At 34.6% G+C, this 12075-nt stretch overlaps 1 protein-coding gene across 4 annotated transcripts in view; it reads right to left on the reverse strand.

The window, feature by feature from the left end:
* The window catches only part of LOC138700019 (aminopeptidase N-like), a 172575-nt gene that overhangs the window by 14404 nt on the left and 146096 nt on the right, over nucleotides 1-12075 (reverse strand). For all 4 annotated transcript variants that reach the window (XM_069826306.1, XM_069826305.1, XM_069826304.1 and 1 more), the window contains 6 exons: nucleotides 11268-11424; nucleotides 10036-10301; nucleotides 8794-8992; nucleotides 5628-5890; nucleotides 858-1075; nucleotides 318-485 (listed from right to left, as the gene is read on the reverse strand). In XM_069826306.1, the coding sequence (XP_069682407.1) occupies nucleotides 318-485; nucleotides 858-1075; nucleotides 5628-5890; nucleotides 8794-8992; nucleotides 10036-10301; nucleotides 11268-11424 (1271 nt within the window). The remainder of the gene's footprint in view (nucleotides 1-317; nucleotides 486-857; nucleotides 1076-5627; nucleotides 5891-8793; nucleotides 8993-10035; nucleotides 10302-11267; nucleotides 11425-12075) is intronic.

Consider the following 12075-nt stretch of genomic DNA (forward strand, 5'->3'; position numbering starts at 1 on the left):
GACTTAATTCAGCGATAGAGTTCTTATATGACCATATATGCTGTAAATCTAAGACATGAGACTTCATACTTTTTCTCCCTTCTGAAGGAAGCCATGATTACTGACCAAATTTGAACCCACGAACCTTGAATCTAATGGTGAGTACGGTAGCTACTCAATACTTATGTAGGCATACCACTTTTAATGCAATATAAATGTCAACTTACAGCTAATTCAAATGAACAATGAACAATAAATTGGCTCTTTCTGCTGGAGACAGAATATAGGCGACTAAAGACAATAAAATGCGATTTCAAGGGGGGAGGGGAATGCCTTACCTATTAAGGAGCCAGGGCTCTCTAGTGCAGCCTAAAGCTTCAAGTAAATGCTCCCTATCAGAACCAACATTTGATGATAGATACTTTTTCCACGCAAAGTTCCACACATCTGCTCCACCATGTTTTATAGCTGTACAATACACAACTTCTTTCTGGTTTGGAGATATTCTGTAGACATAAACATAGGTTCTTATTTGATTAAAACATTTTAATATTTTGGAATGCGAGATGAATGGCGAAATCCTATAGGTATTACAATAACACTTCTGTTATTTTATTCTTATATTTACTATCTTCACTTGTTTTCACAAATAAATGGTATTTTTTTGTACTTCAGCATTAGAAACAGTCTTTATCATTAGTGAAAATCATGCATAATGTCACCTTGTATAGAGGCTACATATGCAGACTCATAGAAGAACCAGTTAGATTTAACTAAAATTTGGTCTGATGTAGTGAAACTGCTTATAACAAAATTTTAGTAGAAATGTATTATTGCCACTACAGTACTATTTAAATACAGATAAAACAAGACCTCACTTTTCTGTTTCCTTAACCCCAGAAGCCACAGGACCCATCTCTTGAAACATCCATTGATGATATTTGTTCTTAGCGTTCCACACACAAAGATGATGATCCAATCTGCATGCCCAGGATAGGACTTTAGCCCTATTCAGTAGGTCTAAGTGACTGTCTTGTGGTCGGTCTTCAAATTCAAGATTTGTATATACCTTGTCAAGCAATCCCAGAACAATTTTCTGCAACATAATTTCATTTTTTAAGCTGTCATTTCTATCCATGACATACACTAATTGTCATAGCAGTAGTCCTGAAGGAACTTATTTATTACAATATACTAGGCCTAAGAGCTGCGTGAAAACCATAGTTATATGATGTAATATTTTAGATGATATGTATACCAATTTGCAAAAAACAATACAGGCTTGTTTCACTACCTAGTTCAATTAGTGAGCATAACAATAAACGAAATGAGCATGGGGAAAAACTTCTCTCATTCTAGTTTGAACACTGTTCCATTCACCACGCATTATTGGAGCAAAATCAAAGTCCTGTGCAATTTGTGTTCGAGTTTATAAGGAATTAGCTCTCGTTTTGAAACAGATGCCAAACCCTATGCCATCCTACCATCTATGCAGACAAAAGAATGCAATCCTTATGACCTGTTCACACCATGTGGGAATTTCTCGAACAGGAATTTATTCGAATCATTTTCGTCCAGACAGTAGTGTACATATGATTCGATTTTTTCCCGTGCATACTGAAATTTAAGTTATATACAAGAAAAAAAAAATCGACTTCTTTCGTTAATTTTCAGGTCACAAGTTTTACAGAAACTATTTTTTTTCACTTGGTTATTTAATAACGCTGTATCAACTACGAGATTATTTAGCATTGATAGGATCGGTGATAGAAAGATGATATTTAGCAGGATCAGGCCGAGGATTACCTGGAATTGCCTTATTATTGGGGAAAACCTCGGAAAAAACTCAACCAGGTAATCAGCCCAAGAGGGAATCGAATCTGTGCCCGAACGCAACTCTGGATTGGCAGCCAAGTGCCTTAGCCAACTGAGCTAGGTCGGTGGCTCACAGAAACTATTTTGTTAACACCTTATGAATGCTCCAATAGCACAATCATCTGCAAAAAGTAGTTCCGGAATAGATATGTTACCTAACACTGGGCAATGGGAATTCTCAGTTATAGGGTTCCCAGACGTCCTGTAAAGTATGGGATCGTCTCGTTTTTCGCTAATGCATCCCGTTGTCTCGAGAAAAGTCTTCGGGACAGCTTTCCATTCCGTATTTTAGAGTTCTAAACTGGGAAAAAAAAAAAAAAAAAAAAAAAAAAAAAAAATGGAAAATTTACAATGTCTATTCTACATTACAAATTACAAATATCGTACTTCATCATTGCAGTGTAGATGTGCTATTATGAAACAATTATTGTGGGTTATTAATTTCTCGAGGTGAGTGATGCCAACACCAAACATTTAGATGAAGTATGGGTGGATCGTTTTAAAAGTATTAAGGAGAACTCTCAAATTTGAAGAGGGTAGTGGAGTTCATTATGTGTATCCCTGGAATAAACGCGTGTGTAGAAAGATTATTTTCTCGCATGAACGCTCTATGGACTGATGAGAAAAATGAATTGTCTGTAAAATCAGTAAAATCAATGCTTGTTGTAAAATCATTCTTCAGTGAGGATTGTGGTGCTTTTCTTACATGGTACTTCCAAATAAATAATTGTTAAGTGAAATTAATTCTTCAGAGAAATATTGCAAAGCCAAGGCGGATTTATTTATAAGAATACTGTCACATGAGTAGTATATTTTGTAGCTATTTCTGTAATAACTTAGTAAAAACAATTTGAAGGCAATTTACATAAAGAACCTTAAACTTTATACAAATATGCTCTCTAACAATTTTGTTTACTATTTGTTTATTTATCCTTAGTTAGTTAGTGAAGTGTTTGTGTAGTAAACTTTACTACACACACACACTCTGAAAGACTGGCATTTTGATAGATTTTAGTAGGTTATTTTACGACGCTTTATCAATATCTTAGATTATTTATCATCTGAATGAGATGAAGGTGATAATGCTGGTGAAATAAGTCCTGGGTCCAGCACCGAAAGTTACCCGGCAATTGTTCATATTGGGTTGAGGGAAAACCCCGGAAAAAACCTCAACCAGGTAGCTTGCTCCGACTGGGAATCAAACCTGGGCCACCTGGGTTCATGGCCAGACACGCTAACCGTTACTCCACAGGTGTGGACCATTTTGATGGATGTGGATACTAAACTTACTCAATGAAAACTGATAAGTTTCCGTATTTTTTCCAATATGTCTGGGAACCCTATATTTACAGTAGTACTTACTCTAAGCTTACTCATGTGACTTGTCTCGCACATAGTATCAATCATGTTACTCAGCAAATCGCTAGAATTTCCGAAAGTTAACAAATTGATATCAACAGTAAAGAAAGTGTTTATCAAAATTCCAACTAGGGTTCAAACATTTCGCCAGAAAATTTATGAATTTCTTTGTCTCCAGAGCTGGTGCTGACGAGGTGGAGAACCTGGTTAAAAGTTACTGAATGTTATAGCAATAATTTTCAAGATATAAAAGATCTATCTACCATGGAAGAAGATGCTGTATGTTTAACCGAGGCAAAAACAAGCTGTTGTTCATACATTTAACTAACACAGAGAGCCACCAGCATGGCTCAGTCGGTTAAGGTGCTTGCCTGCCAGTCTGAAGTTGCGCTCAAGCGTGGGTTCGATCCCTGCTTGGGCTGATTACCTGGTTGGGTTTTTTTCGAGGTTTTCCCCAATGGTAAGGTGAATGCCAGGTAATCTATGGCGAATCCTCGGCCTCCTCTCGCCAAATACCATCTCGCTATCACCAATCTCATCGACGCTAAATAACCTAGTAGTTGATACAGCGTCGTTAAATAACCAACTAAAAAAAACTAACACAGAGTAAGTATTAATAATTAAGCATGGCGTAATGTTAAAGACTATTAGTACACTTTGAAAACAGTGGGACATATTGACAAATAATTTAATTAATCATTAATCCTGGATTAATGAAATTTTATAGCATGTTCTAGTTCCTCATGCCATCATTAATTACCTTATGCTAATTTTCATTGACATTATATCTTTCTGACCACTAAAAACATAAATTTATAACATTGATCATTGTATTATTAAATTGATTTTCATGATGTCGGTTTGAAAAAGAGAAGGTAATGGGAAGAATGAATATGCACTATAATTCACCCACCACAGCAGTCGGCTGAGCAGGGGGAGCAGTAGAACGATGTCAATATGTTGGTGAAACATTTATCGCACACACAATGTATGTAAATTTTACGTATAAAAATGTATGAATCTCTCAATTCTAAACACTAGTTCCAACACTTATTAATATGATGAATTTAAAAACGCAGCACATTAATACAGAAATAATTAAGTTATTGAAAAAATTGACCTTAGTGCTTAGTTTATTTTATTTTTTATTACACCTGAGAATTTTTAAGATTTTAGTAAGGCTAGTGAGATTTTTGTTGCTGTTTTCTGTCTCTTAGCTTGTTAATTCTGGGATAAATTGAAGTGACAGTCAAACGAAGATAGTCAGAAAGTTGCAGGCGATTCCTCTGTTTCGTTTTAAGCACAGTCCTGCCAGAACATGCAGTTTCACAAAGACAAGTGGTGGAAAAACAAATAAGAAATCTGATTGTTATTTCATGTAATTTGGATATTCATTTTTCATTCTTATCCAGAATTTTGAATTAGCCTACTCTTAGATTTAAAAGTACTTTCCAGTCCTTCTGAACTGATAATTCAAGAAGTTGAAGGATTTCTTAGTGGGAAAGGGCTGTGTCTTTGTGTTCAGCATAAGGGTTCACAATCCTTATGTTTCGTTGAAGTTAGCAACTATGGCTGATCATAAACATCGGTATTCCCTTTCCCGAATGTTGAAAGACTTATAAGTCTGAAGAATTCCCGATCATTAAAAAAATAGGTGGTTTGATCACTGACACTTGCTACACAGACGTAATTTAGTTAGATTCTAGAATTTAGGATTTAGAGACGATCTGGATCTGCGATTTTAGACACAATCACGAACATTATTCTTCTAAGAATTTTTCCACTATAAAATATTTATTCGGGAAAAATGCTTAGGAAAGTAAAATGAAGATTCCAGAAGAATATCTTGCAGCCCGGTATAATTGATGCCTGAGCCCCATACCAGATCACAGCCTGGTGGTTGAGAAACACTGGAATAGAGGATCATCATACTGGGTATCACATGTTACTTTTGTATTGGTTAAATTATTGTTTATCACTGCTAAGGCATGTAGTACAGCTTGGTCCTGCATGGGGTGTCGTGTAATGCTTTTTTTTTTTTTAATTGTAGAGGTTATTCAGAATCTAAATTCAACATGTATGAGAAATTGCTGGCAATGTTTGCCTGGAGTCCTCTTAGGGACAGAGGTTCTTTTTCGTCCCATGCAACTATAATTCACAGCTTTACTTTCTTCCCAGAGAAAGCCACTAAGGAGTTTATCACTACGTCCACTGTCAGTTAGAACCCATAAACCTCAGGTCCATTAGCCAGAATGGTAAACACAAGAACATTGAGGATGACTATTCTCATGTATTGTAACGTTATTATTTCCTTCAACTTGTCTTTCTTGTCCATAGGTATTAATTCTCAATAGTAAAGTTTTATGACAGACGTCTTCTATATTACTCATATAGGTATCCTAACTAAAACTTACCTTGAAATTTCCGTATGCAGGGGTGAGAGCCAACATCGTGTCCAGATGGTCAAGTGCAGTCAGGGCCGCAGACCACGGCAGGTATTCTACGTCTGTGATGAGTTGAGAAGTGAGATCCAGAGCTATCTGGTAGCTCAGCTGACCTGATAGAGCCAGGTTAAGTGCGTCGTCTAACAACTGTGCTCTCGTCACGTCAGATAAATTCTGAAAGCTTTCTGTTAGTAGTCTCCAGTTGGTATGGTCGTAGTTCACACGGTAGAAACCTATCAGGCCAAGTAAAATCTCGTCATATAAGTAGGCTATGCAAAGGATATTTTCTGTAAAGAGATCATATTAGATGATCCTGATTTTTACAAGGTGCTTTTAAATACAAACTGCTATTAAAGATGTGGATAATAATAAACATGGAAATTTTGTTTTCACTGGATATTTGTAACATTTGTTTTTCCCTTATTAGTTCACTGTTTTAAAATTTTAATGAAATTTATCGTAATTTATTTTCAGTCTCTAGGAATGTATGCAGATGCGAGTTCTGTGTTAATTTCTATGTATTACCGTATTTACTCGTGTAACAGACGCATCTCTTTAATAAATTTTGGATTAAAAATCCAGGGTGCGTAATATATGCGAGGAAAAAAGAATAGGAGAAAAAAATCATAACATCCCAAGTGATAATCACAGCTGGTTTCGATATCGGACATTCAAGTAATATAAAAAATGATCGATTGTACGACTTCAAGAACATCAATATATCAAACACTTACGAGCAGTAATAATGTAAAGTGCGTAACATACGATAGGAATAAGAAATGTAGCACAATAATAACCATAGAACACAACTGAAGCAAACAACACTGCAAGAGACAACAATCGACATTAATGCTGCTCATAGCATGTTGAAAGTTTTTAAACAATTGAGAAGAACCGATCACATTGCTTTTTAAACAGAACCAATCGTAATAAATTAACTTTTTTTTCTTTTTTTCTTTTTAAATTTGAATATAAGAAGTGCATCCAATATTACGATTGTATATCACCACAGGCAGCAACTGAAAATGTAATGCATACATTATGCGGGAATTTTTTTTCCCTACATATTAATGTAAAAAATTGGGTTGCATACATTATGTGATGATGTCTATTACGCGAGTGAACACAGTATTACATATAATTACAGCAACATTCTAACTAACCTAGGCAGCTGTGTTGTTTCAATTTTCGAACAATGATTCCTCCTAATAGATGTGGTTGATTTAGTGGTTACCATGTTTGCCACTGGATCTGAGATTCACGAGCTGAAACTCGATCAATTGCAATGGATTTTTACAATTATAAAAATATTTATCATGGTTTCCTTTGGAAGAAAGTAAAATTGAGAGGACTGTGTGTTAAAAGTATGTTCTCCCTGAGAGAACTCTAGGAAGAACTTAACAGCCATTCATTGCCATCTTCAAATTTAAACATATGGACCTACATGGGCGTGTAAGTTCCTTCACTGTATTTCAACCATCTTAAAAGATGTATATTAAACAAATGTTCCTAAATCCCTGATTTTCCTAACAGTAATATTCAAATATTCAAGAGAAGGTAGGTATTTTGTAAACTACATTTTCCAATATAATTTTTATAAAGATATCTTTCTACAATTTAGTATGAAAATGCGTAGGGTATTGTTGGAATAATCGTAATGCTGGAACTAAGGCTTATTATTAAGACAAGAGAACCATTATAGAACCAAGGACCCGGGATCGATCCCCGGTGCCAGAGCAAATTTTTCTCCTCAAATATTAATTGTCAATATTACAGATATTATTCTGTATGACAAATTACTAATTCTATAATATTCTCATAGCTAGCAGTGCATATATCTGTACACATTACTCTGCACTTAACTGCGGAATCCCGGCCAAATAAGTCACTCAGCTGAGTGCGCTCCTAGTATAATGCCAGTTGACATTGGACATACACGTCAAGATATATACCTAACATGGAGTCAGGCCACAAAGGGAAACATTGAAGGAGGAGAATTCGATCCAGTGCTGTGGATTGAATTCGGCGTAGCTCAGTGGTCAGAGCGCTTAGTACGTAGAACCAAGGACCCGGGTTCGATCCCCGGCGCCGGAGCGAATTTTTCTCCTCAAATATTAATTATCAATATTACAGATATTATTCTGTATGACAAATTAATAATTCTATAATATTATTACTAAGAGATTGTATTACGAGTTTTAATTAACCCATTAGACTATTATTCTTTCAGCAAGAACAATATGTAAGTATTATAGGGATTCAATAATCACAAGCATCATCACCACCACCATCACCATCTGTAAAATTACATGTTAATATCATATAGGACATTAATTTGTAAAGAAATCTAACAAGCTATTACATGAAAATCAACGGAAAACAAATTCGTATCATATGAACACTGATATCATTTGATACTGTAATCTTTTGAGACAGAAATGAAACATATACAGTATATATTTTTTTAATAAAACAGGGTAGGTGACACAGGTCAAGTTTGTCTTATCTACTTGTGAAATAAACTCATAAAATTAAAAAAAAAAAAATTATGTATATTATATATTTTACAATCATACGTGAAGTGACACATTGCTACAACACCTGTAACAGCATTTTCTTTTCTCCTCATTAATGTATTATATGAAATAAACACGGGATTTCTCTCCATTTTTTCTAGTAATATGAAGCACATATCGGTAATGAATCTATAACTAAATACCTATGTTAGGTTGGACATAACCTGCTTATTTGCTAGTTGCAGCATTTATTAAAATGAAGTACGGTACCGTATGTTTCTTGTCCATAATATGCTAGGTACAGTTCAAATATCTGATTATTATTAATTCAGTTTGATAAATCCGACGAACATGGAATAGCAAATGAAGTAACTCTTATCTACTCGCATGTATAAGTTACACCAAGTACTGGGACAGTTTTCTGTTTCTGTTAACAATATGGTTTCATCTATCTAGAAAAACGCCAGTTTGAATTTATTGGAAATTTATTTCAAATAAAGACAGGACAAGATTACGCCTTATATCAAGGCAACAGAACAGCCAGGAAAACATTACAAAATAGAAAGTATGGTCATCCTACTTTCTTAGAAAAATTAAAATGTCATACTGTACATATTTACCTGTTTCATGGATATTGAATAAGACCCAACTTGAATCTCCTGGTAGTTCATCTACCATTGTGGTTTGTACATTTTCAAGCCACAATCGCGGCCGAGTTGCATTGAAATCTGGACGTTCCTGCGTGGTAAATGTGAGAGGCACCCACCAAGTGACTTTACTCATGATTTCGGGATCTTTGTAGGATAATAAGAACCGTTCCTGTAGAACAAGAAAATAAAAATACAATTAAAGTCGCCATTTTAGAAGTTCAGTACCGGTAATTCCTAAAGGAGATTCTAACATAAATTTTGCCTTATCGAATGCTGTCATAACGTTAAGGAAGTTCTTATACCTTCAGTTACCTGCAATGAAATAATTTTGATTCCATATTAGCTGTGCGCGGGAGGAAAAAGGTCTTAACTAAAAATTTTATACTTTTCAGGAGAGCATTAGAAAGATTGAAATTGGTGTGAATTATAGAGTTCTTATAATTAAGAGGTTTTTCCTGGATATCATTTGTTTATATTTCTTCTAAAATAGGTAATGTTGCTCATTTAACAATTTTCTTGATTATTTCCAGAAATAGCCGCACTTAAGCCCTTTTAAGACTAGAACCCAAACTGAGAAGAAGGGACTATTTAAACGTAAGACCTTATTCATGTCAAAATAAATGGGAAATTATTTGGAATGCTATGCAAAATAGGTCTTAAACAATATAGGACTGTTTACCTGGTGCTTAAAGTTTAAAAGGAAAGGGCATCAGTACCGGTATGTGATAAAAAGCTAAAATACAAGTTAGACCTTTTTAATAGGGAAGCATGGAAAGTAAACATGTGATGTTTGTAAGGAATAAAGTATTAAATATTCTTAAGTCCTTTATTCTGTGTGTACTCGATTCAAAAAGTACTTTGGTAACGCTCTATAAATCCAGTCAGAAGTCTTATTTGACCTTAACCGTTTTACCAGATTGTAGAGAATTATTTCTGCTTTCAGAATATAAAAATATAATTTTCACAAAAATTTGACCTAAGACCTTTTTCCTCCCAGCTACAATGTATTAAAGTTTAAAGTTTGTTTATAACTAATGTGAAACTACGGATTTTAGATCCAGCCACAGTTCAATTAAATGCATTATTTTACCAGAATGGTGGCCATGACATCCTGTGGGATTTATGGTGAACAAAACAGAGTTGGAATTTATATGAATTATGAAGAGGCTTGTAATTTATTTAAACAAGAATGTAGGCTATGGTTTCAGTTACTTGTGAAATGTTTGCAGTGTGATTTTCGTAGTTTCTAATGACAGTGACAACTGGATATCCTGTCTGCAAAGTCCACGTGTCCATGATTTCCTTTACTGTCATATAAGATGGAAGGGAGCCATCTTGATGTGCCTGAAAAGTAAGCTGTTGCCACAGGTCGTCTTGTCGAGCATTGTTATACTTATGAACTTCCAGATACTTTGTAAGTCCACGCTTGAATGTGTCTTCTCCGAGGAAGTAGTTCATCATGCGAATGACTGATGCACCTATTGAAATAAATATAAAACATACTAATTACTTCAATGCTTTAAAGTAAAATCACGTTTTGTCTTTAACTTCATACTTAAATTATTTGCATAAGGTCTAAAATTAAATAGAGAAAAAATAACGATTGTTATTAAAGTTGCTACTGGTACCATTCATTTTCACCTGTTTCCAATACCACAAAAATAAATGATTTTATTAATAGCAATATAGTATTTTAAATGCCTATGTAATATTTTGAGCTTCTACATATTTACATATCAATCAACCAAAACATTGGTTAACCGAAAGAGTTCCAGTTGGCAAATTCAAATTTGCTTGCACGCCATGTAGAAGTTTCTCTAGTGCTGTTTGCGAGATTTAGCGGCAAAAAAAAAAAAAAAAAAAAGTCGCTAGTCAGTTCTCTGTGTTATTTGTCAGACGTGTGATACAAAATATATACTGTGTGTACAATTTTGTGTTTATTATCAGTGCTCCTTTGTTTCATACTGCTCCTATGACACCAGTACAATTTGTTTTCGTAAATGATCGGTTATCCGAAAAATCAGTTATCCGAACACCCCCTGTCCGCAATTGTTTCGGATAATCAATGCTCTACTGTATTCTCATAAATCACAACTATCACAGCATTTTGCAGTGCATCAACCAAGGTTTATAATTTACAAAAGTAAAACATTTCAAGTTTTTATGTACCATATTCTTAGAGTTATTACAAAGTAGACATAATGAGCAAATATCACTTCATGCACTTCCTATTTAAGGAAATGAAGTTAGAACAATATATAAAGTACTGGTACCTGTAGGCCTAGTTTATTGCTACAGACTTCCCTTATTAAAGGGTTGCCACAACGGCCAAGTATTATAAAACAATTAATTTTAGCGAATATAAAACGTTTGTTTTACAATTTTTACAGTACTGGTATCCTAAGAATTATTTTAGAAATAAATGAAATGATAGACTACAGTACCTTTAGAATATGATACTCTGTCAAAAATCTCTCTTATCTGATCAGTGTGCTCTACAGGCACTGAGATCGGGTGTGATGATTCCAAAGCATCCAACATGAACACTTCTTGTAAGTGGTCTCTAATGAACTGATCCTTGTTTCTCCACGTTGGTTCTACCTGGAAGTTCCACATAACATTAGAAGTCAACAAGAAACACTTCTATGGCGCATGGTCAATACATATTTTTCTTCAATAGTCTAGTTTTTTTTTACGAAATGAGGTGAGGTGAGACTAGGCCGAGGATTCGTCATTGGTTACTCGACATTTGCTTTACAGTTGGGAAAAATCTCAGAGAAAACCCAACTAGGTAATCAGCCCAAGAGGGAATCGAACCCAAGCCCGAGTGCAGAGTGCAGCTTCAGATCAGCAAGCAAGCACCTCTGTGACCATCACATGAAAAAAAATACCGGTACTCTTTTTGTCTGTGGTTCAAAATGCCACAATAATGAATTCAAAAACAGTTTCAACATTGGTGAAGTCTAGTGCTGAAAGTGCTGTTTCGTGTTTTGTGTGTTCATGAATTATTTGTTTAATGTTAATTTAATTAATCTATTTTATAGTTTTGGTTTGTTATTTACCGATGGAATTATTATTAATATTAAGCTATTACTACATCACCAATTCCAAAATCATACATTTTTCAAAAGAACGAGGCAAATGGAAGATAACAGTGAGAATATTGTAACTTTAATTCAAAACAAGAATGAGCTTTTATTGTTACAACAATAATCACTTTATATAATTGAATGTAAACACTCCCGTCAACGA

Source organism: Periplaneta americana, chromosome 5, assembly GCF_040183065.1.
Source record: "Periplaneta americana isolate PAMFEO1 chromosome 5, P.americana_PAMFEO1_priV1, whole genome shotgun sequence".
In the NCBI taxonomy this organism is placed as follows: domain Eukaryota; kingdom Metazoa; phylum Arthropoda; class Insecta; order Blattodea; family Blattidae; genus Periplaneta; species Periplaneta americana.